The sequence below is a fragment of the Physcomitrium patens genome, chromosome 15 (genome assembly GCF_059467195.1).
Source record: "Physcomitrium patens ecotype Gransden chromosome 15, ASM5946719v1, whole genome shotgun sequence".
Lineage (NCBI taxonomy): Eukaryota > Viridiplantae > Streptophyta > Bryopsida > Funariales > Funariaceae > Physcomitrium > Physcomitrium patens.
Genome location: NC_143424.1, coordinates 3,193,729 through 3,219,285, shown reverse-complemented (window position 1 = coordinate 3,219,285; position 25,557 = coordinate 3,193,729). Strand labels below are relative to the sequence as shown.

At 37.6% G+C, this 25,557-nt stretch overlaps 2 protein-coding genes across 5 annotated transcripts; one reads left to right on the top strand and one right to left on the bottom strand.

Moving 5' to 3' along the window:
- The first annotated feature begins 891 nt into the window (after nucleotides 1-891).
- LOC112292253 (uncharacterized) lies at nucleotides 892-13,976 on the top strand. 4 transcript variants are annotated; one of them, XM_024540554.3, is made up of 20 exons: nucleotides 892-1,322; nucleotides 1,933-2,071; nucleotides 2,413-3,350; nucleotides 3,494-3,572; nucleotides 3,997-4,158; nucleotides 4,460-4,633; nucleotides 4,921-5,490; nucleotides 5,846-6,643; nucleotides 6,799-7,047; nucleotides 7,176-7,379; nucleotides 8,007-8,204; nucleotides 8,448-8,567; nucleotides 8,702-9,029; nucleotides 9,220-9,344; nucleotides 9,514-9,813; nucleotides 10,302-10,517; nucleotides 10,873-10,982; nucleotides 11,114-12,809; nucleotides 13,015-13,089; nucleotides 13,249-13,976. In XM_024540554.3, exons 2-18 carry the CDS (start codon nucleotides 1,961-1,963, stop codon nucleotides 12,714-12,716), a joined length of 6,285 nt encoding a protein of 2,094 aa, XP_024396322.1. In that variant the 5' UTR covers nucleotides 892-1,322; nucleotides 1,933-1,960; the 3' UTR covers nucleotides 12,717-12,809; nucleotides 13,015-13,089; nucleotides 13,249-13,976. The 4 variants fall into 4 exon arrangements, with proteins under 4 accessions (XP_024396322.1, XP_024396321.1, XP_024396323.1 ...); XM_024540553.3 differs by having other exon boundaries at nucleotides 13,008-13,089; XM_024540556.3 differs by having other exon boundaries at nucleotides 893-1,322; nucleotides 4,472-4,633; nucleotides 13,008-13,089.
- A 5,772-nt stretch (nucleotides 13,977-19,748) lies between these two features.
- LOC112292939 (3-hydroxyisobutyryl-CoA hydrolase 1) lies at nucleotides 19,749-25,490 on the bottom strand. Its single transcript, XM_024541957.3, has 14 exons — nucleotides 25,177-25,490; nucleotides 24,183-24,263; nucleotides 23,775-23,843; nucleotides 23,336-23,399; nucleotides 23,116-23,195; nucleotides 22,849-22,932; nucleotides 22,597-22,681; nucleotides 22,138-22,223; nucleotides 21,841-21,962; nucleotides 21,647-21,707; nucleotides 21,279-21,377; nucleotides 21,012-21,113; nucleotides 20,809-20,850; nucleotides 19,749-20,211 (listed from the first exon to the last, which is right to left on the bottom strand). Exons 1-14 carry the CDS (start codon nucleotides 25,327-25,329, stop codon nucleotides 20,074-20,076), a joined length of 1,266 nt encoding a protein of 421 aa, XP_024397725.1. The 5' UTR covers nucleotides 25,330-25,490; the 3' UTR covers nucleotides 19,749-20,073.
- Between the last annotated feature and the right edge of the window lie 67 nt (nucleotides 25,491-25,557).

The following is a 25,557-nucleotide window of genomic DNA, read 5'->3' as shown; positions in this document are numbered from 1 at the left end:
TGGAAAATCCTGGTATTGAAATTGAAATCAAACTCCTGAAACCTATTATTCTAGAACTGGAAAATGGATTTTAGAATCATGGACTTGTTCCTGCAATTATTGATATTTCACCATGGAACCGAAAAAACAGTGAAGATGAAAATGCAGCTTCACCGATTTTCAAAAATTCATGCAGACGTGGAAATTTGAAGTTATCTTTACGCATACATCATCAATCTATCCAACACAAGTAGTAAAACGGATGGCTGCAAAGTGAAATTCTACAACAGATCAAATTCTTTTACCAGAGCTCAATTGCAACATTTAGATTTGTCCTAAATTACTCATCCAAATCCTTTCAGAGTTTATTTTATGTTTCTGCTACACACATTCACGTTCCCATTTTGCTTTGTAGAATCTGCACCTCAATTTAGTAAATCTGTGAGGATGATACCACGACGAAGAATTTCTTTTTTGACTTTGTTTGTTTGTTTGTTTGTTTTGATTTTTTTTTTTTTTTTTTTGTTACCCATCAGCTCACTTTGCATAAAGCTAGAATTTTGAACTAAATGAAGATATTCAAATGAGAAAAATTGACACATGAGCCTCTCCAGGATGACGGGTTCAAGGGAGGGGTTTGAAGCAATCCCGAGGCCAGGTTGATACTGGGAACGGGTCGGGAGGTCGCTGGGAGGGGGAAGAAGGGGGGTTCCACCCGCAACCGTAACCGTCACCTTGCCTCTCCCCATCCACATGACACCCGCGATTCACCCCCTCACCCAAAATGTAACCATACCGCTATCTTTGCGAATCTACCAAATCATCAATTTGTTTGAAGACTGCCGAATGCGATACGAGGATGAGATCACTTTTTTTAGAGCAGGGCAGGGAGGCTCGACACTGATCATGGATGAAGAAAGGCAAACGAATGAATGTTGATTTGGATGAGGATTCTAAGTTTTCCGAGGAGGGCCAAGAAACTGTCTGCTGAATTGGTTGACGAGTTCAGGACCCCCTCCGTCGTGTGCTCTCCCCGGCGCCCTTGCTCTCGCAATTACGGTCGCACGTCGTGCTGGACGTTCGATTCGTGCTCCGGGTGGCATGCAGGGGTAAGAGAGGAGGCGATTGCGATCCTTCGCGTAGTTTTTGGTGGAGAATTGTGTCCAGCAGGAGCCGATTTCATGGCTTGAGATTGGTGCTCGAATTTGGATCCCTTAGCCGGATCTTCTTGCGGGGACACTTAGTGCAGCCCTAAAGATGGCGAGGGTAAGGGTTATGTTTGATTACTTTTCGGGAGGAGGGGGAGGAGGAAAAGTTAGTTTCGGCGTGGGAAGTTGTTGGAGGTATGCCGTCGTTTTGTTGAATTGGTTGGTCATTTAGTATTGGTTATTTAGTTTCTGAAAGTTGAGTTTTATGAGTTTTATGAGTTTTATGATGTTACTTTGGTTAACTTGCAAACAGATTATGCTTTTCGTAATATCTTTCCGTTATAATTCACAGTTAATTACAGAATCATTTTTGCTACCTTCTGGCAATCATAGGATGTTTGAGTGTTCTAAGAATGGTTTTAGTTAGCAGAAAATGGAATTTACAGAATTGTCCCATTAGCGTTGGAAGTACTGAGCAAATGTTGATTTCCAACAATGCTGTCGCTCTGAGATTGGGTCTCCCATAATAAGTCTTTGAATGTATGCATGGGGCTCTTTCTTGTCCTAAGAATTTTTCTCGTACAATTCATTCAAGATGGCATGCGCATTTATGTCAGAAGAGGATTGCTTATTTTCCTACTTTGGTTTTGACGTTCTTGCCCAGAGTGCAATACATATGGTATGGTATACTTCTTCCAGAGCGACTAATTTTTAGTGTCATATTCTGTGAGTAGTTAACTCTGTTGAACATACACTTAACGATTCTGATCTAGTGCTTGTTTTCATTTGGAAAATCGTATTCCAGCACATTCGTATGTTGACTTCGTCACAAAATGGGCGATTGTGGGAGATCTGTGCAAGTTGAAAGTTGCGCAACATCACTTGCACAGGACATGTCTGTTGCAGGTGACATCGCAAGGCGTTTCGAGCAGCTTGAGACCCAGGTAAAGGCCACCTCAACACGTCTTGTTACATAGAATTATTGTAACAATTTTATTGAAGTGAGTTGGTGACGTGAAAATCACCGATGTAGGAAATATTTAGATTGCAAATGAGCTGCTTTTGCTGCAAGTGATTAAATACCACCAGTCACAGTTTCATGCCATTTGAACACTGTTGCCATATTCGACACTTCTACGAGAAATTCGATAGTTTTGTTATTTTTTCGTTATTTTTATTATAATCATTTTTTTATTCATTATTATTCTTTCAATGTGTATAAGATAAAATTTCGTAGAATTTCAGATGGAAGCGTAATCCTCCTATGTCTTGTTTCGTATGTCAGTGGATGAGCTTTCAGAAAAAGTCTTCAAAATTGGAAGGCGATAAGGGTAACTTACAGAAACCAACGGCGAGCTCACCTCGCAATCATTCGCAGAAGAATGCGGTCTCATGTGCTTCTTCCTCTTACTCCAATCCGTTGTTTACGAATCATACAACAGCCAAGCCTTCACAAACCACTGGCGAGAGGACGCCATCATCCTCGAGCAGGGCCGGTGTTCCTCATGCTGGGTCAACGACAAATCCTGATAGACCAATTTTATCCTATTTTCGTCAAAGAAAAGTTGGTAATGTAGCCACCTCCCCCAGAGATCAATCGATTGCTAAGGATGACAACTCGTCATCTCAAATTTCCCCGTCGGCATCCATGGCTAGTTCTTGTCAAAACTCTGGAAAGACATCCAAAGATGGGCAAGTATCACCCTCGAGTGAAACTATGTACTCAAGAGCAACAGTGCCCACTTTCTTTTGTGACAAACCTCCCCATGGTCCTGTAGTTCAAAGTATATCCAAGACCCCAACTCTTGGAAATGAGAAGTATGTGAGCTGTGCAGCATCAATAAATTCTCGACAAAGTTTGCGCAAGAAGAATGAGTTTAGAAGAGAGCTCAGAACCAGTCTCAAGCTACCAAAAATTTTGGGGCTGGAATGTCCAGACCAGTCCACTTCACCGACGAAGTTTTCAACCGGAGATGATATGCATGATTGTGACGCCGAAATGATCGAGAGTCTTCATCCCATTGCATATCCTTCATCATCAGATCCTGCAACCTATTCCTCCGGAAAAGGACCTCCTGAGTCACATCTATCATCTTTAAAACATTCAGAAGAATCGAATGATCCACATATTGATCAATCAAGGTCTCCTCCAAGTGCTCCTCACATACCAGTTCCTGGGGCAAATTTGCACTTAAACCCGTTAGAATTTGGAGCTCTAGACAGGTGTGCTGGTCCATTCTGTTTTCACTAATCCTTTCGTTGGTCATGATAAAATGAATCAATTCAAAGTATCCGCATCATTCAAGCTAGAAACGTTCTGTCAAATGATGTTTCGCGCATCTGCATCGTCATTGTTTGTTGTACAGAAATATATCTTGGCGAATTCTTGCAGAACGAGGTGTATTAGCCGCAGGAGCTCTCAGGCTGGACAGAACCTCTTCTGAGGTTGGGCCTGCCTTTCAAAATTCTGAAGTTTATTTCGTGCTTTTTAGGTGTTACATTATCGGAACTCTGAAGAGTGAAAATAATATTTCTTAGAGGGTAGAATGCCTGTGTATCATACATGTTCAACAAAGAGAACTAAATTTTCCCTGAAATCTAGGTTGGTTCAGAGTGGCGGATCCACTGTGCCAAATTTTGGGACCGACCTGGAGTTTAGAGCGGTTTTCGTGTATCTTCTCTTCCCTGTATCAAGCAGGACCCGCTAACTCGTTTTAGCTGTTCATTACCACCACAGCTTGGGCTTATCAACTGAATAAAACCTGCTTGGTAATTGTTGATCGACACCGTCGACAGAAATCATGAAAACCAACTCTGGAGAACTCTATCATGTGTGTTCCAATAATCCCTGCGTTATTTATGCTTGCAGCTAAACTTGGAGGATGCAAAGAATTTATCAAACGACATGTCATCAAAAAATGTAAACGAGTCGCCTTCGATGAACGGGAGCATGTTGAAGCTCGAAGTTCAGGTTGACAAGAAGGATATTTTTGAGCCGGAGAATGTAAAGCTGGGACAGAATCTTGGCAGGGTTTGTCTCTAACTTCAAAAATATGTTTGATTCGATAAACTTGGCATGTAATGCTTCTGGAGCTCGACGGCATTTAGCAGGGCAATGTAAATTTGTAGCAAAATCTCAACTTCCTCAGAGCTCTGAAATCCAATCCCTTCAAATTGGACTTATGATCACTTTGTGGGAAAGTAATCATTTAATAAGAGATCATTAGCTAAACAGGTAATGCTATTCAATCCAGTTCTGTGGATCCTCATATTTCTTAGCTTTGAATATGCCATAAACATATTGTGTCATTTCTTAAAGTTTGAAAGGGCAGCATGCCGTGCAGATTAATTGGGAATTACGATTGTCTAAACGGGAGGCTGCGCTTCGGATTGCTGAGGAAAAGGTGTTGGAGGAGCAGCATAGCGTTTCACAAGCTCGGCTTGCAGTTAGCAGATGCGAAGCTAATTTGCGTCAGAGGGAACTGGAAGTGCAACGAGAATCAGAGGTGTCCCACCTAGTACCTCACCTAATTTTTTTTTAGTTATTTGTGACCGATATTTCCTCTGATTCTTATGTCAGTAGTGTTCCCACAGATTTCATGCCACCAGGCAGTACTAAACTCTTTGCTTGAGAATTGTGCATTTTACACTGTATTTCTATTTCACTGCATGTAAGAGATATGTCTCGAGTTGTTGACAAGTGTGATCGGGGATGATCTTCATTTACGATTTTGGGAGTGCATGTTTTAGACGTTAGAATGTATTTACAAGTGAGCATTGTGTCAATCTACAGAAGCAGAAGAGCGATTTTGGAGAATCGGTGAAGTCGATAGAAACAGGGAGAACAGTAATAAATAAGCTTTACACAGGACTGAAGGACGTGCTTTGGCATTTGGAGCAGAAGGAGAGAATGATCCAAACCACTTGGCTAGAACTCAAGGAATCAATTGACTTTGAAAGCATGCTAGGGGATCATTCTTTTGGCTTTGAACCAGAGACGTCACAGAAAGATACTAGAAGTGCTACTTTCGATGGCATCTCTTTCCTGATCGCAGAGGGAAAGTGCGAAGAGTGGTGCTCTACAGTGGTTGGTATCTGTGAGCGCCTAGTTAGTTATATGAGCCGCGAGACCCATCTTCAGAACTGGGCTACTATATTGGAGAGAGAGGGAGTGCGAATGGCCAAAATGGCCAAAGAGATAGCCAAAGCTAAGGAAGCTGCTAACGAACAATGTGCTCGATCTGAAGATATGATGAAATGTGCTGACGAGCAGGCCGCCTGTATGGACGAGGAACGGGTGAAGCTTGCAAGAGAACGTGATAATCTTATCCTCTGGGTGACGCACCTTCAAGAGCGTCGCAAGGTACCTTCTTGTAGACCTATGAAAACAATCAGTTGATTTTCTTGCATAATTGGCAGAACTAGTGAAATACGCACTCTACTTCAAATATTCATTTGTGCAAATGAGGAATGAGAAATAGTGTTTATTCCTCTTCTTTTACTGCTGTTCGCCGTATCCCTGCCCAGTGAACTTGGAGATATTGCTTTGACATTTTACCTACTACATCAGATTGATGGATGCTTTTGTTGCACATGTCATGTACAGTGCTGGCTTTTCACCTCTCAAGCAAAACTTAACATAATTAACCTGTAGTATTGTAGGTTATGCAAAGTGTGCTAATGTTTGTCACCTTTTATGTTCATGACTTTGCCGACAGGCCGTGGCAGAGTGTGAAAGAGAAGCTGCCACGTCCTTGGCAGAAGTGCAGAAGAAAGCAGCTGACCTCTTTGTTCATGAGTCGAACATAGACGGAAGAGCCCTTGAAATTTCTTCCCTTCAAGAAGAGTTGAGAGTTACGTCTCAAAGGTTACAGGATGACCAAGAGCTTATTAATCGAGAGAAGCACAAAGTCCAGGAGAAGTTGAGGCAGGCTGTAGGGAGGGAGCGAGAGGCTGACTCTAAAATCTCTGTTATGAAGAAGCTGCAGGAGGAGTTAAACACCAAAGCAGAACAGCTGGAGAAAGATAGAGCTGTTGATGAGAAGAGGAAAGAGAAACTCTTGTTTACTCTTCAAGAAACTGAGGGTAAAATAAATGCTAAAGAAATGTCTCTCCATCAACTTGAGAAAGAATTGGAACACAAGGTTGCTTCTGCAGAAGAGATGACAAATAATCTCAATGAAAGGGAAAAGCTGCTTAGTGAACTTCAGAGGCAGATGGAACAAGAGCGGTTCAAAGTACGAGAGATGATGGCCAGCTTGGGGAAAGGTAAAGTTCGTTTAAAAGAGGCAGAGGAGGCAATAGCTGAAGCACACAGCTCAAAGAAAAGCGCTGAGGAGGCGTGGGCTCGAACGGCTCAGGAACGGCGGGAATCTACAGAGTATTTGAAATCAGTTGAGGAGCGTTTGAAACAGTGGGATGATAGATTACGCATTAAAGAAAAAGAGCTACAAGGGCAGCAGAAAAAGCTCCTTGAAATTGAGAATCAAGCGAGGGAAGAGCAGGAGCACTCTGAGGTGAAGTAATCAGCTGTCGGATTTCAAAATACCTATCGGAATTGCCTTGCCTACCTTATCCGAAACGCGCACAAGTAAAAGAATAAATCTGACATCTCTGCAATCATAACAAAAAAATGGTTGGGTACTGATCATGTCACTATCTCCTGTGGCAGGCATTACATGCAAAATTGGTGCAGGAACAAGAATCTTGGAGCCTAGAACTGAAAGCCAAGCAGGAGAGCCTGTCAAAACGAAACAGAATCTTGGATGCCAAAGAGGAGGAAATTAATAATGATTTGGAGAGACTGACTGAAGAGAGAAGAGTTACACTGGAGGACATTAAACGCCTTGCAGAGATGGAAGCTCGAGCTTGGAATGCCGAGAGAGATTTACAGGCTAAGCACGACGATCACCTCAAAGAAGTAAGTCTGTGACGTTTTAAGTTGTTCATCGTGCCGCTCCAGTTAGAACCTGTTAGTCCAGTAAGTGAACCTTGAAGTCGGATGTGAAAATTCATCCATAAGTTTTAACTGATTTCATCCTTGACCAGGTTCGAAAGCATGCCACCGAGTATCATAGTCAAGTGGAAGATTTAGAGTTGGCAAAGCGTGAAGTCAAAAACGAGTTTGAAGAAGTTCGTGCAAAGAAGCAGGAGTTGAAAATCTGGCAACGAGAAGCAGAAGAAACTCTGCACACCAGGATTGACAGCTTCGTAAAGGGAAAGGAGGAGTTGACTGCTCAAATCAAAGAGCTGGTATGATTATCAAATTTCTTCACATTTATTAATAAAACTATTTGTTTTCACGTTGGTACATCGATGGAATAGTGTCTCACACAAAGTTGAAACTTTTCAGGCCGAAAAGGGCTAAAAACTTGTGATTGATAAGAAAATTGTCCCTGTCAGGAGGAGCATTGTTGATCTTGACTTACGCATCTTTTTGTCTTCAATTTGATACTTCCCGAACATAAGGAAGAGATTACTTCTTTTTATCTATTTGAACATTTTGTTAGACAGATTTCTACATTGAAATAGAGGTTGTCTTTTCTTGTTAGGTGGTCATCAGTCTCCACAGTTATTTTGCGGATTAGATTTTGCTTTAGCCATTAATTCTTTTCTTTTTATTTTAAAAGCAGAATTTGTCTTTATACTTTATCCATCGTTGCAAGAGTCTAGGTTCTCAACTCAATCACTTCGTCATTATTTGTTCTCATCGTTTTTCTGAAAATTTACAGTCGGGACATTGTTAGTCTGCATTTTTTCCCATGACAACTTGGGTTTGAACATCGTAAGAACTAGGATACAATGATTATGTTCTGCACTCTGGTTTTGGTTCATATGCTTTGAATGATCCGTAAATTTACGTTTGATACTTGTGAACAGAAAAAGCTCCAAATGGATATTGAAAAAGCTGGCTCTCAAATTATAGATCGTGTTGCGGAACTAGATCAAGCATCTAATAGACTCGAGCGCCAGCGCCATAAAGTCGAAACGTCTAAAACTAAGCTTGAGGGACTTGCCGACAAGCTAGCTACACATCAAGAGGTCCTGAAGCGCCGAGAAAGTGAATTTTTGATTCAGGTATGAATGATAACGTTATGTCTGTCTATAGCTACAGTGAAAGCACTTGTATGATTTTAATTTCAGATAGAGCATCATTTCCTGCACGAAAATGTGAAGCAAATGAATGAAACAGTCTCGATGTAAATTTCTACTTTCCAGCCATATATCTCGATATGACAGACTTGCCTGCACAAACGCCAGCTGAAGAATATTTTGACTATCATCTGCAATTATTTTAAGAGGTCTCTCTATCGGGTGTAGGAATCAAAACTGGTCGCGATTCAAAATGGGCTTAAGAAGATGGCTGCAGAAGCTGCAACTAAGGAAAAGAATCTGAAAAGTCGTGAGCAGGCGGTCACTGACAGTGAAAATGAATTGCGTGTACGTGGAGAAACAGCTCTTCAACTGTCTACATTATAATATGCATGTACATATTTATGCGCAGACACATCTATTAACTATTTATAAATACGTTGAGATATATTCATCTTGAAGGTGTATCCTATTAAATGCAGGATGTGGAAGCTAGACTGGTAAGTGAGAGGAAAGATTTAGAGAAGATGATTGCGGAGGTGGAGCAGCATGCTGCCAAACTGAAAGAGGAGACAGCTTCTGTGGAGGAAATTAATCGCAATCGCACACGCGATGAGGTTATGATTGAAGAAAAACGGGAACAGCTGCTGAGTAAAGAACGGGAGCTAACAGACTTTGAAACAGATTTAAGAACGAAAGCAAAAAGCTTGGAAGAGCATGGACAGACTATTTCCAAACTGGAAATGCAGGTGAAGGAGCGGTTGCAGAGGGCTGTAGAGTTTGAAACGAAGTCTGAAGAACTTGAGAAAGGTCTGAATATGCCATTCAACCAGCCATTTTGGATCAGAGGGATCACCCGTTTAGATAATTCAACTAATTGATTCGAAACTTTTGAAAAGCCATCGATCATTGCCGAATGACCTCGCAATACGTTCGAAGCATTGAGTTCTTCCACATCTGTAACCTTTTAAATATCTCACAGTTTTCGCGTTTCGTCCAGGATGGGAAAGACTGGCTGCAGAGAGAGAGGCACTAAACAGTGCAAAAATGGAAATTCAGAAAACAGATGAAACTCATAAGGTTCAATGGCAGTTGGATATAGAAAAAGACCAGAATAAAAGACAGGTAAGTCCAGGGTGGATTTCCATTTAAACTTTGGAATATAGCTCGGAATATTAAATTTTTGAGCCACTGTATCTTAGGAATAAATGATTCTTCTTTTTTAAATAAAATTCTTTGAAGGACAATGAGTTTCAAAGCACTGAGGAATTGGTCGAAGGGGTTGAAATGGCAGCGGGCGGAGACGTTGGAGGTGCTTCGTGTCCGACAGGCTGCCTTGGAAGCCCGTGAAGCAAAATCAATTGAAAAGGAGACGTCCTTACTTGTAATGGAGCAAGATACCAAAGCCCACAAAGATCAAGTCGAGAAAGATGCCCAATTACTGCGGCAGCAATTGCACGGAGCGCGTGCTGAGCTTGAAGACCAGCGGCGATATGTAGAGGAGAAGCGTAACGAAGCAGAGGCAATGGCAACTATTGTAGAGGAGAGAGAAGCTAGACTGAAGCTTAAAGAGCAAGAGCTGGCTGAAAGAAAGGTAACTGACCCAGAAATAGGATACTATACGAGGGGGAATCAAGAGAAGCATCGTGAATATCATATTGTAGTAGAAGGATCTGCTGAATATAAATACCACGCTCAAATGTCGGGTACACGACTTTCTAGCATTAAAGACTTGGTGAGTTTCCCTTCAATTTTGCTCAGAGGTGAAATTGAATCCACAATCTTGAGGGTAAGTAACGACGTTTTGGAGTAATCACGCACTTAAGGATGTCCAGAATGTAAGTGCTTTGAAACTCATGGTTCCTCAGTGCTTGGAAACTCTGGATTACTTTGGGGGAATAATGACGCAAGTCGCTTGGAAGTTAGCTTCGAATTTGAATTACTCATATTTGACTTAATTTTTCAATATTGTAACTCTTTCACGAAGCATAACCTAGTTACATCTGAAACCTTAGTTTTCGTTTGTTTCATATTTATCCCTCAGATGTTTATACGGCTGTTTAATCAATCATTTACGTGCAGGCTGATGTGGCGCACCGGATGAGCAAACCAGAAAAGAAGGAGGTTCTGCTCGGTTGCCAACAAGTTTCCAAGGATTTCAGGGGTGAGCAAGTCTGGGTTAACCAAATGGATGAATGCATGGAAGATCGCGTAAAACAAATGGAAGAAGCATTTCAGAAGGAAGCTGATAGGATTTCCCAGGAAAGAGCTGATCTGAAAGTACAACAGCAGGATTTAGTATGCAATCCCATCCTTTCTACTGTGAACTCCTAATTGATGTCTCGAAACGTGGTCTTCTACATCATGAATCTGGTACAGATGAAATTTTTTCAATGAACTGGGTTGCCGAGCTTTTTCCATTCATTTGACATGCAGATTTGACTAGTTTGATGTTTTCAGCTTTTATCCCATTACGGTGTAAATTAACTTTGTAATTATTTAAATGCGGAACGTGGGAAGCATATGTTGAACTGTATCAACTGGTTATGCTGCTAGAAAATGAAGTGCATCTTCATTTTTCATTTGTGTGAAGAAATTTCTCGTAAACTTGTTACGGAGCATCTCGCTGAAGGTGTTTTACCTATTTGTTCAGGAAGAAACAAGGAAAGCAGTTGAGGAAGTCAAGCTGACTCTAACAGCACAACTGAAGGCAACAAAACAAATGGTTGCAGACGCTTCTATGACGGCGCAAAATGCATCCAGGTTAGCTAAGGGCTTCCAACTGCCTTCTCGAAGCTGCTTTTGTGTGAACGGGATGGCGAATCTCTAAAACTCTAAAGCTCATTGTATACAAGTTTTTATTTCTGACGGTTGAAATTACGTATCGTGTGAAGAGAGAGGGAATCTTTGGAAGAAGAGCGGAAGCGTCTCGATCAAGACCGGAAGAATGCAGAGGCATCCGTGGCTGCTAAAGAAGAAAAGCTAGCTTTGGAAGCAAAGCAACTGGAGAAAATGACGAGTATGCTAGAGCAGGAGAAAACGAAAGCAATGGAATTGATTCAGCAGGCTGCCAAAAGGGCGATGGCTGCTGAGCTTGCCAAGGTAGAATGCAGTAATATTTCTCGATGGGACTCTATCATGATGCAACAAAATGTAAGTCAATGCGAGGCAAGTCTCAATGATAGAGAGAGGGAGCTCAGTTCTACCGCAGAGGCAATTAGAAGGGAGAAAACGAGCTTAAAAGAGGAGAGGGTGCAAGTGAAGTTGTTACAAGACGCGTTGGAAAGAGAGCAGATGGAATATACAAATGTTAACTTACGAAATGCTGCGAAAGTTGAAGTCTTAGTTAAGGATGCGGGGAGCCGAATTTCTTGGGAGGAAATTAAAAAGAGAAGAGAAAGGGAACGGGTGGGGGGAGCTTACGGCTGGGATCAAACTGCCGAAGGAACCTCAAACGGCAGAAACCATATTGCTGAACAAGATTTTTCCTTTTCAGCAATGAAAGACGGATTGGAGATTAATGGTGGTAGATGCGATGTCAGTGAAGGGTGTACCAGGAACAAGCAAGCACATCGCGGAGTTGCCAACCATAAAGTTTCGAACATGAAGTGGGATGAAGCATTTGGATTCGCAACCTCTAGCATAAGCGGTTCCTACACGCCAGAGAAGACGACTGGTAACAGCAGCTTTCGTCATATTATTGAAAAAAATGATGTACCAAGTCGGAAGAGATTGGAGAACGTGATGACCAGTCTGATGCAGGCTAGACAAGCCAGCCGCAGTCGCTTGCAGCGAACTGAAAATGCTTTACTTGCCATTCCTCCATCATCTGGGTTCATCACTCAAGTGCAGCAGGCTCTCAACACTCTGTCTGCCCGGTTAAGGTTAATGGAACAGATAGAAGAAGGGCTGGAGAGTCATCTAAGAAACGCCTACGAAACAGAAGCATCTGAATCTGAAGGAATGTTAGTTGACAAGGTGCAGTTATTAAGCCGTATGGAGGAGCAGCAAAGTTTGCGTGCTGAATGGGAAGAGGACATGCAAAGTCAGCTTGAGACTATCAGCATGCTTCAAGCTGCATCTAGAAGCTCTTCGAACTTCTGCACACCGCCAAGAATTCTAAATCAAGGTGCACCACCCCTGAGTGATAAGCAGAATCACAGCATTAACGTGTATCAGGAGGGTAAGGAACATGCCCCTTATGACATGATCACGAGTGTTGGTAATGCTGGAGAGGTATCAAATGCAGACCCACATGATAGCGGCGGTTCAAGGCCATCGAAGCAATTTTCTACACACGACTGGAATTCTACATTCGAGCCACAACAAATCGTAGACTCCAAAGAGCTCTCTTATTCCCCTTTCGTTGATTACGACTACTTGAGTAACCCAGCCAACCAGCAGTCTGTGAATTTTGGAACTCATGATCTAGAAAGTCTTGATAGAAATACACGGAGGAGGCTTCTCTTGTCTCCACCACAGATGACTTTTGGTTAAAGTTTTCCGGATGCTGCCAAATATCAAGACTTACCGAAGTTTTAATTAGCTCCAAAAGGTTCACCTAAAGCAGAGGACGACCTCGGTTTACAGGTGTGTTCGATCTTCTTCAAGTTCTAATTGCTATATCAAGTTGAATTTTATTTTTTGTGACGTATGAAGGAAAGGACAAAGTTGCCAAGTCATCGTCGTTGCGTGCAAGAAAAGAATTCTTTAATTTTGTGCGTGTTAATTCAGTTAGCTGCTCCAAAGGTGGCTCTAATAAAGTTGCGTCATTGTTTTATGTCCTAGGATCCAGTCTTATTTGTGGATTGTAGCGGTACACTTGGAGCTTCCAGTGTTTGACATAAATGTACAAATGGTTGTTTTGGAGGTCAGAAGAATATACTCTCGAAACTATGATTTTCATAACTTTTAAATTTGCTAATTAGACATGTTTTGCGTCTCACTTATCTTGTTGATATTAGAAATCAGGAAAGAACTGGAAATACCATAATTTGCTACATTCTGATCAAATTCATGCGAACGACAGATGTGCAGATGCAACGTTTCCACTCTGAGCTGGCATCACAATGTTCTGTGTTTTGCCTGGTGAGGACTACTTGCAATGTACCTGTGACCTATTGACTTATGTTGCTGAAGACATGGGAGCGATAATCTTATACAAATTGCTTGGATCATGTCTCTGGGGAAGTTCACACATGGAGGAAGTATGCAAAAGATGTGAAAATCGGAACTTCGCCTGAAGTCAAGGAATTTTACTTAACAATTTTTGTTGAGAATTTATTTCAATTTTACAACCATAAAGATAGTTAGGTTACAATTATAAGTTACCCCAGTCAAACTATTCCATTGGCAGAATTTCAGTTATCCCCTAGAGATTTTCTTCCAATGGTATAGATTGACTGGGGTAACTTATAATTGTAACCTAACTATCTCTATGGTTGTAAAATTGAAATAAATGCCATTTTGAGGTGGTGTTCATGTTGCAAATGAATGTATATAAGTTTGAGGATTGTAGGCTTCAACAATGTGCCTCTATTCTTTGATGCACAATTGTGATCTAAATTTATTATAAGCAATTCCTGATTATAAAACAAAAACAACAATCTAAACAATTCGATTATTCAATTTTGTGAACATATGCCCATTTTTGTTGATTCTTAAAAACAATAATACAACTGGTAATGTGCAAAATAAAAATGGAGAAATATCTTCAAAACCAGTAAAACCATTAATAAAAATAAAAATATTCAGATATTCAGATATTCAGATATTTCACTTGATTTTTTTAACTTTAAAAATAAATAATATAAGTAGGTTATGGCCTTCAATAGGTATTTATGATTCAACAAAAAATCAGACTTAAAGAATTCGATTAATAATGCATTGTTGTCTTGGAATTAAAATCTAATAAAATTTTAAATTTTAAATTTTTATTAGATTTTAATTTATAACATGATTGGACTATATTGGATATATAGTTGAAAGATAATTGGATCCAAATTACATAAATTTAATAATACATTGTAAAGGATATGAACTATAAGAAAAAAATTAAAATAATATTATATTCTTATATTACCAAAAGAGAGAAAATAAAGATCGAAATATATATATATATAGAAATAATATTAAAATAAATATTTCCAAATATAAAACAACTAAGAAATCTTGAATCAAAATACAACACTAAAAAGATGTTGAAAAGAATAAGGAATACTTCACTCTTGCCTCAACTTATACTATCTACTAAAAAATTATGTGGCAATGTCCTATAAACCATATGACATATAAAACATTTAGACTCTCAAACTTTTTTCAAATATTTGTGTCATGTAGCAATTACAATGCTTTGTTTGCTAATTCTTTTCATAAGTTATATCCTTATGGTATATCTAGTAGAAAATATTTTAAACTAAGAGAATGTTTTATTAACACAAAAAAATATGTTTAGTATCCTTATAACATTATTGAGTAGTGAAACACTAACATTATAACTTAGAAATTGAAGTGATGAAAAAGAAGCACTTCTTATTTTACTTAACCTATCATTTATGTTATAAAATAATTCTTCCAACTAAAAACCAACACAATTAAATACACAATTAAATTAGAATTTTTACATTAGTGATATATTTAATATACATACAAATCTATTTATAATAAATTTGCATAATTACTTTACACAATAACTTTACATCAACATACATCTTATAAACATAATATAAATAATATATTATAAAACTAAAAAATTCCAAATTTTTATTTTTGATTCTTCTTTAATACCATTATTAGTTTTATACATGTTATTTAGGTAATAGTTAGATAAAATTATCATGTTTGATAACCCATGAAATGGTTTTATATTCAAATTCTATATTTGTATATATTTATATTCTATATTTGTCTATATTTATGTATATTATATTTATATTTATATTTCTTTTGCAACAATATTTCTACCCATGTCTTGTAGCTGATCATATATTCTAATAATTCCATCTTTGTTTATTTTTTCCATTAAGTGGTAAATCAATATTTCAACATAACTTCTATATCTTGTTCAAATATTTTTTTTTTGACTTTTGGCCTACATTTGCAATGTTCTTTCTATTGACATGCCTTGTAGACACACATCACTACAAAAAAAACAACATATGTTCAAAAACAAATCTTCTCTTCAACTTTCAAATTGTCAAAGCTTACTCTTAAAATCTTTCAAATCTTGTAGTTACTATTATTTTTATTTCAATCCAACTCTCTTTTTCTTTTTAACTTTTGTAAAGTTTGCTCCCCACACCTCAATCTCTTATTCTCTTAAAAATGCTTCCATAACTTTTAGGCTCAATAGTAGGCCATTACAAGTTTTTACAATTTTTTTTTCCAACCTCAACAAGTTGATTAGGTAGATTTTCTTGGCCACAACAATGAGTGATAAATAACCTCATATTTATTGCTTCATCAAATTCTTCAAGATTTATTTCACAAATTTCTTCACTACAATACTTTATTGCTTTTGAATCTCGAGTTGTTGCAATCAATGTGTATCATTGCTAGAAAATATGTCATCTATAGGCACAACAACTTCAATTTGACTTTGATTCTTTACATTGTCAAAGACTAAGATGGTTTTGTTCTCTATAAAGAATGCTTTTAATATTTTATGAGCTTCTTTTGTATTCTTTGGTTTTTCTTTGATTTTAAATTATTCTAAAATATTGCAAGAAATTATATAGCAATCACCACCACTTTCAATATGCTCAACAAAGCATGAAGCATTATATATCTCTTTTACATTAACCAATATAGTCTTTGCTATTGTGGTCTTGTATATTCTACCCATTCCAACAAGATATAATATCTTCACTTTGTTTGTATATTTTTTTGTATATGTGATAAATATTACATTCTTCCAAATATTTCTTCTTCAAATAAATCAACTTGTAATTAGAAAATTTAACTATAAATCAACAAAAAAAAAAAAAAAAAAAAAAAAAAAAAAATGTAATGCATACACTATATTTTAACTTAATCTTATTAACTTGAGCTCATATAAAGGCATCTAAATATTATTAAAGCATAAAAGAGTATGTACAAATATAAAATACAATGAATAAATTTAATTCAATGTACATTGACTTCAATTTTTAGTATAAGTCTTATTAATAATAATCTATTATGTATTTGTCGAAATTCTATATTTTTTATAAAAAAAAATTATTTTAATACTCCAAAATATGGTGCATTTGCCACTTTAAATCCAACTAAAAAAAATATTAAAGTTAATCTTTTACAAATATTCAAAAAAATTGAGAAATATAAAGGATTTAACATCCAATATTCTTGAATAAGCTCAATCAAGTCATTACAATTTGAGGATAAGTTTTGTCTTTTACCTTTTTTAATTCTTTATAATATTTCTTTTATCTTACAAATACCATAGAATTGATCTTTTTTTGAAAGAATCTTACAATCGACTATTGCAAATAAATAAATATATTGTTATTATTTAAAACTTGGTTTCCAACACCTTGGAAGCCATACATACAAGAGTACTATAAGGAACTGTATTCTTTATGGTTTTTGGATTGTTTCCAACTTCAATCTAAGATATTCCAAAATCCATCACTTTCATAATAGTATATCAAATAAACTTATTCATATTTTTTTATATAATATTAACCAAAATATTATGAGGTTTCAAATTACAATATGCAATATGCATGTCATACAAGTCACACATTCTATTTGTAATTTGATATATAATATCAATAAGAAATATATATAATAATTGATCTTTTTTTTGCAACATGTTATTTAAATTTGTTTGTCAATTCTATTCCTATGTACAAATAGTCTTTTTTAAGTTTTATCTTAGAAAATTTACAATTTTCATTAGTGTTACTTTTTATTGCAAAATAATATGTTATTAAGTTAGAATAGTACAAATTAGTTAAAATGGTCACCTCTTTCATAAAAAACTTGTTAAATGCAACATCCATCTTTTTAATTGCACACAAAACTTCCAACCTCTTTGTTTCATAAATTATTTCGTAACTTCCATCATTAATGTGTTTTATGATTTCAAAACTCTTTATGTTTGATAATAGTTTTAAATAATTCCATTTCTCACCTTCTCTACAAAGTAGATCTTCTAATCTTTGTAATAGATGATTTCCTAGTCAATAAATATTCAAAATTTTCTTCTCCATTTATATAGATCAACCTTTCATGTAAAAATTTAACATCACTTGTTGTAACATTAAAAGTAGCAAATTTGATTTCTTCAAATTTGTTGGAATAATGCTTTAAAAGCATATCACTTGCTACATTACAACATTTTAAGTCAAAAATCAATTTCATAAAAGTCTCTTTGTTATTCAATTGGAAGATAGCTTCTTTATACCAATTTTATTTTTCACAATTTTCTACTAGAAAATAAGATTTATTTGATATAAAAAATAACTCATTCAACAAAAAGTCCAAACTCCAATTAACCATTGGTACAAGTCATTAGGTGGTCAAAAACCTTTGTAACATTTTCAATTTTCTTGCATAAATTAACACATTGGTTTCTATTCAATAATGTTTTTTACTTCAATAAAACTTTAAATGCTCTAATATAGACTTCAGATCCTTTTCAAGTATTTTTGAAAATACCTTTTATACTTAATATTTTGTCATATTTTTCCATGGTGCTTGAAGAGCTTGATATGACTAAACCATATAAAAAGCTCCATATCATGATTTTATATTACTTGAATAATTCAAAAAAAAATTCCATGATGAATTAATAAAATAAAATAAAAAAATCCAATTTCACCTTTTCACTACTTATAGAAAATTATATATTAAATTTTGTTGGAATTTTAAAAATATTTATCAAACACACTTTTAACCACATTATCTTGTAAATCATATAATCTTCTGTCCTACAAATTGAAACTGTAATTTTAAAGCTAAACCATCAATCTTAAATAATCCTAATTGTTTATCCTTGAAATCATGAAAATATTGGTATTGAATTTGAAATTATTAAAAAACTTGGATATAATTAAATTTTTTATTAATTATTTATTGAAAAATTACAACAAATGATAGACATATCTGCTCACCTGCTTAAGTGAATGTATTTAAGACTAGTTCGTTCTTGTAGAATAAGACCACTAATCTTCCATAAAATAAAATAAGATAAAGTGATAAATAGTAACATATTATTTAAGGACTTTTGAATTATTCAAGCAATATATAATCATGATATGAAGCTTTTTATATGATTTAACCGCACACACAATAAACAAAAAACTCTAATAGATCAAGCCACCACAACAATATCATTGTTCACAAGGAGAAACAACTAATATTAATTCAAAGCTGATCACTAGAAAAAAGAGGACTTGTACTCGATAGAGATAACATATTCAAAGTTGTGCTTCTAATTGATGCATTCTTAACTACACAATTTTCACACATATGCAACTATGATGCTCAAGAAGAAATTATATTAAAGGAGAGAGAACTTGTAATTCACTACAACAATGCCCACATGTCACTACATCATCTAAGTATAGAATGCATTGGCATATCTATTCTAAATAAAATGTAAACATTGTGTTTTGTATTAGTAGCTTGGTGTCGTTTTACCCAACTTGTAAAAGGCACTGGAAGAGAATACACTAGGAAATGAGGTAATTAAAAAGCCATTCAAACACTATTTTTCAACTCAATAAATTATGAAGCCATCAAGCCTTGAAATTTCATAATGTAAATGTTTAAACGGTTAACTAAGTTAATTTTATGGTATTATCCCAAACAAACTACATAATTGTTTTAATCAATATGGGGAGGAAGGAGCACCAATTGATTTGAGCTAGGTAGGTATGTAGTTAAACATATAGCTACCCACAGCAACTAATGTGACACGGTACAGATCGATGAACCCTTGTTCCTGATGAGGCTCCAGTGCATAGTATTCTTTCTTTGTCCAAAAGGATGAAGCACCACATTATTTGTTTGATTTGGTTTTAAAATTTTGAATCAGAATCTTAAATTTTTATGGATTTAAAAAGACTGGTTGTTTTCATCAAAGACTGTTGCAAGAGTACAGTCTTTTCTAGATACTTTCAAGTTAGTATTACGAAAACAGATGTTTGTTCTAAAATTAAAATTAAAATGATGCCCTACCATTAAACATTACCTTCAAATCATGATAGTTCCGTTACTTTTCTGAAACTACATACATGATTAGAAGATATTGAGAATAATTTACAAATAAAAGTCAAAGTTGTTACCTTACTTTACAACAATTAACTTTGCTTTAGGTTAATTTCTTAAAAACACAAATTTTTAAATGTTTTTTCTTTTGATATGTGTATACGCAACCCAGAGTGAGCAGCAGTGCAAGTATGAACAAAATGAAGTCTCCCAAGCCAAAATGTGAGCGTAGATGATTCTGCAACAAATTTGTGAACCCACTACTTATCAGGCTTAGAATACTGCAAAGAACTACACAAAAAGATGACAGGGATGGTTTTTGAAGAAGCATTCCTTATGTTTCATCCAGAGGTGATTTGAAGAAATAAGGCTCCCAACATACAGGGTTGGCCACTGCTATAAGTCTTATGCTCGGATTTGTTGACCATTATGTTTCAGGTACTGTATAAAGTGCCTCACTCAGGTGCAATAATGTAATCTAAATGAGCTGAAAATGTGACACTAAAAGTCTTACTGAACTCATGTACACAAAGCATCGGCAAAGCTCAAAAAGATTGAAGTGTTAAAACTTCCACCGAAGCTAGTTGCCAATATGCCCAATTCAATAAGCCCTGAATGTGAAAGCTTCAAGTATCAAGCTTCAAGGTCGCGAACGAGGTCTTGACCTGCCTTCACGCTGTTGAACTGGAAGCTCCAATTCTTTCTCCCCTTGATGGAATGGTGCGAAAATATCGTCCACCATCTCTTTAGTGACTTCCGCCAAAGTCGGAGGCTTCCACTGCACAAGGCAATCAGGAACACTTCCACGATAAACCTTTGTGAAGAAAAAGACAATTCGCAAATAAAAGCGAGACAAGAAGGCAGCACTCATAGCTTAGGACGAAATCTATGTTGACGGTTCCACGAGTAAAAAGATAAACTCCTAAAATTAACAAACTGAGCTGCTATAACACTGCAATAGCACACGTATCGAAACAGGAAGAAAAAAAAAAAAAAGAAAAAAAAAAAGAAAAAAAAAAAGAAAAAACAAAACAAAACAAACACACACACTTTGTTCCTCAAAAAGGTTATGCACATAAGCAAAGATCGTCATGATCTATGCACATATGAAAGCTATGTGTACCATTGTAGCACCTCCAAAAAGTGGTACGGTGCCTAGCAGAACAGTGCAACAATTGGAAAAGGTACTTGACAACAACGTTATGAACTAACGAAAGCCAAGTTGAAGATACAAAAACAAAACACGCTTTCAGATTCACCATGTCTTCAAAAGATGGGCGACCAGATAAGGTGTCCCAGGACACGAACACGATATCAACTGAGCATTTGATTCACCATCCTAGTTCATTGGCCGACACACAAGTTAGAAGGATACCTGCGGCTTGTTGTCCTTGTCCACCAGAAGGGCTCGGCAACCCTATCATACATGTAAGAAACATATCTCAGACCTCTCTACTTATACAACTGAAAAAGAGCATAAAATCAAACTAGAAAGAAGCTGACAGAATCACCTAATGCTGCCAAGCATTCATTCGAATTGAAAGAATTCTCTGAGACGGTGGCAGAAAATAAACCCACCTCGTAAAAGTCTGTGGAATGCGTTGCATTTACAGCATGTACGCTGAGACGATACTCACGCTCTAAGCATTGAAATAAACTCTGTTGTCTACCCTCTCGAATCTGAGGCAGCATTTGAAAGCAGACCAGAGGATACACAAAGTCAATACAAGCAAGATCATTGACCAACCTTCGCAAAACTTAAATTCAGACCTTTAACCTTGTATACTAAGATATTACCAGACACCTAGGGGCAATAATCGTCCTGAATCGTGATATTGAACTTACAGATCTCAACGTCACTTTCAAACTAATAGGAGATACTTTCTTCATTAATGCCAGAGTATTTGAATACCATTCATCTTCATTACTCCCAGCTTTTGTCTCCTGCAAGATTCAAAATATATGCCAGTAAAAATATGACATTATTATAAAGACATTGATACGATAGGAAACTGCTAGATAGTGGTAATCTAGACCTACATTGTCTGTACTTTGCCAAGCTCTTGGAACTCAAGAAAACTAGTCTTAGGAAGAAAATTCCTATTCAACTCTAGGAACCTGTTCAACATATCGTTTTTCCAACAATAGATCTCTCCTCCTGAGACAAGATTCTGACAAGATTCTGTGGAAAAATGAGCAAATGATGAACTTACAAGAGTATCTACGATCTCTTCCACAGTCTCCTTCTCAAAACATTCATCAATATCTTCCTTCCTTCACATCCAAAATTAAGTAATCAAATAATGTAAACCTCCATTCAATTAACAAAATTATGAAAACGAACAGAATGATCTAAAAATATTGAAAATGACTTCGCATATCGTAGTACGCCTGGACTTTCACGTACCGGTGCAAAGGGCTCTTGTCTCCGGGGTAGACAACATCACAAAATTCGTCAATAGCAATGCCCACAACCTCTGGATCTCCAGTGTTAAGACCACCAAGCCGGTCTTCCAAATCAGCCAGTCGCTGCAACCAAAAATGAAGATTGAACTAATTTCATCACACAACCTTGATAGGAAGTGCAACATTTCATCCTTGACGAAGCCTCAAAAAAATGCAATGTTGAAATAGCTCGAACAATTTTCTAAGGTGACCGATCATATGTAATGGAAACTTATATCCTAGACCTTAAACCGGTTACCTGTGAGGGAACAAAGTGTGTCGCAAGGCCACATGAAAGCAAGTCTGCTCCATCAAGCCTAGATCCTGTGAGGCCTAAGTATTCACCTGCTAAATGCAAAATACTGCTTAGAGAACGTTCATAACCTTCATAACATTTCAAGATATAACACTTCTACACCTGACACCTACCATTCGTCTTATAAAACAGCACGTATCCACAGCCTTGGCACAAGTTAGACTTAAATTTTACAGATCATGCAGAGCAGCAAAGCATCTAGAATTAAATACGTCATAAAGGCTGATGTTAAAGGTAAAAATAAGATCTAACAAATTGAGCCCTTCAGAAGGGGAAATATGAAAGTAGACCGAAGTCCCAGACCAGTATCAAAATCAGCAATTACAAAAACTCCTTCCACAAAGGATAAAATGAGGGAATTGAAGCAAAATTGAAAAGAAGAATACGGCCTCACTGCTGTACCTAGATGGCCAGGTAATCTTGAAAGAAAATACGACGCCCCAACATCAGGATGAAGCCCTATGGCAGTTTCCGGCATGGCAAATAACTGAAACCGATACATAACTGTCAGTACTGTACATATAATCAATTTCCTTGAAAACATAGATAGGATAGCTTTCAGTACAGCTCAGGCGATACTAAAATGATCAACTCCTACTTTAAAGCCCCAGAGGCAGGTAGTAGTGGAGACTGTCATTTCAAGTATGCACTTACAGTATTTTCTGTAGCAACTCGAAACTTTCCATGCATGGAGATTCCATTACCACCACCCATACACACACCATCAAGAAGAGCCACCTGCATAATTATGGTGTTGCATTCTTGAGAAAATACTCAAGATAGATATCATATATTTTATGTATCTCATGTAAAACGAATAAGCAGAGGATCCTGGCAGGAAAATTTGCAAGATGTTAATAGCAATTCCGTTTATCACGGAATAAACGAGCCAAAAAGTGAACATCCACCGGATATACATACGTGGATTTTCTTGAAAGTTCCCAAAACATAATTGAGGTGATACTCTTTGTTAAAAAATGTATTACCACGTTCCTGTTGACCTGTTCACGCCAATCCACAAATTTAGTTTCATAATAAAGTCCGTATAATGTTTTAGTTTGAAAATAATTGGAACACTTAAATACTCAAATATAACTTCCGCATATTCAAAAGTAGTCGAAAATGTCATTTGCGAGCTAACCAGCTTTTCCAAAATGATACACCGACGCTACATCACCTCCTGCGCAGAAACCCCGTCCAGCACCCTTGTGGACACATTCCGAAACATCGCATGCACTTCTAAGACGTCAGACCTCGATCAATTTATTTACAATTTTGGAAAAAGGTCTCATATGAGGGTTGGGAACCAAAATGGCTGAAACAATGCGCACCACAACGAATCTCTGCTTACGGGTCCAAAACAGTTCTTCATGTCCTTCAACTAATTGAAACCAGGAAGTACATATATGACGACCGGTAATAGCACTAGACCCATTGCATGTCTGCTTATAATCAACAAGCGTTCACCCATGAAGAACTCAATCAAAACACTCTGTGTCGCTTAAGTGAACCTGAATTTTCCATATCATATGGTTGCCAACCTTACAAATTTAGGGTAAGAAGGCAAAAGAAGTACTCACTGTAAGAATAACCATGCGCACATGCTTGTCCTTTTCCCATTTTGCGTAAAGTTCCAGCAAGCGGTCAATCTAGTCAATGGCGAGCTTGAGTGAGGACTTTCATAATTACCAGATCAAGCCGTAAACAGCTGAGAAACATCCCTTCCCGACTCAAGAAAACTTAACTCTAATTAAAACGCTCACTGTGTCTAAGTCAAAGCACGTTCTCTGCATATTCTCAGAAGATTAATGACATACACCTCAATAAAAACCATTCTTTTCTGCCAAAATAATCATTATCTCAGATGCAAAGTTCCCGTCCTCACAAGTACTATGTCATCAACTTTCTATCCGTCTACTCTTCGGCACACTTGAAGATAAATCAGGATAACTAATCAAAGTACACTACGAAAAGAAAGTTGTCTCTACCATATTTTCATTAAGGGCATTGAGTTTCTTCGGCCTATTCAAGATGGCGACCTTCGTAGCGAATCCATCTTCAACCAATACCTGTAATCGGCACCAATTCAGAGCTTAGCAGTCTAAACGGACCACACAACTTCAACCCTGCTTGACCACTACGTCATAATTCATGCTAGGCAGAACATCTTTGAGGACTCGGTAATCCGCCAGCAGTTTCACCCAAAACATGGCTGGGACACTGTAGAAACAAATGTTGAACATAAATTGGATGGGTCGAAAACTTAAAGAAAACAATATCACCCAGAATAAATCGTCCACTCAATGCTTAGTTGAGCTTTATGTAAGCCCCTCGCTTACTGCAGTGACATAGGTGAATGCCACCAGCAATGCTTGAGATAGAAAATACCCTAGTGCTGCTGATACATCTAACAGCTAGCAATCTACAAAATTCATGAAGGGAACCATTAAACCCTCAACCCTCCAAGACGATGGAATACCAAACCTTAAAAAGACAGCTTCAGCAAACGATAACTCATACTCTGAAAGAGAATACCCTTAGTATGTGGCACTAGAATTTTGAAATACAAAAGTAGCGGTCAGAAGAACTATTTAAAAATGCTTCGATTCACACGAAGAAAACATATCCACCTTCTCCCCTCAATACCCATACTCTATAAATTGGTCCTGATTAATCGAAACACTGCTCTACCCCTCCAAGTCGCTATCCATGCAACCAACAATCGGGAATGCATCCATCCAACTAGCTAGCACGTGACTTTCAAATAAACTCCTCCTTCCAAATGTACGCTACATGTCATGACCACACGACAAATTCACGTACCCCGGCCCCAACTACCGATCCCTCAAATCCACGACGCAATGACACCCAATCCATGATAACCATGGGCGATCTACTCACCCCGAACAACCACACTCTTCACAGATTCACCAAAGCCCTAAACCCCAGCGTGCCAAAACCCCATAAACCCCAACCCAATACCTCTTCCTCGACAGGAGGTGCAGCTTTCGCGTGCATTGCTACGCTGAGAGCCCAAGGGCGAGCCATCGCAAACGCAGCACCGACACGCAGGGGGCCATGCGACCCGAGCAGCGAGGAGCGCAGCCCCGCCAGCTTCTGCAACCCTAGCGCCATCGCTGCAATCCCACTCTCAACCCTCTGCCTGCCTGCCTGCCTGCCTGTCTCTCGCTAACACGAACTCTGTGATGCTGTCCCTGCTGATCGGGACCAATTCATCGAGGGCTTGATGACCTCGCAGCACCGCATGGGCACGAGGACGGCAGCTCCTTGTGAGCAATCTCTCACTCACTCACACACACGAAGCTCGCCCTTCAAAACCTTCGCATTCTCCCTCCACGAGGC

Coding starts and splice junctions, on each gene's coding strand:
- LOC112292939 (XM_024541957.3), bottom strand. CDS start 25,329: ATGGCGCTAGGGTTGCAGAAGCTGGCGGGGCTGCGCTCCTCGCTGCTC. Junction 22,224..22,596: donor AAGATTACCTGGCCATCTAG/GTACAGCAGTGA, acceptor TGCATTTAGCAG/GTGAATACTTAGGCCTCACA. Junction 20,851..21,011: donor ATTCCACAGACTTTTACGAG/GTGGGTTTATTT, acceptor CATGTATGATAG/GGTTGCCGAGCCCTTCTGGT.
- LOC112292253 (XM_024540555.3), top strand. CDS start 1,961: ATGGGCGATTGTGGGAGATCTGTGCAAGTTGAAAGTTGCGCAACATCA. Junction 6,644..6,798: donor AAGAGCAGGAGCACTCTGAG/GTGAAGTAATCA, acceptor CTCCTGTGGCAG/GCATTACATGCAAAATTGGT. Junction 10,983..11,113: donor ACGGCGCAAAATGCATCCAG/GTTAGCTAAGGG, acceptor TATCGTGTGAAG/AGAGAGGGAATCTTTGGAAG.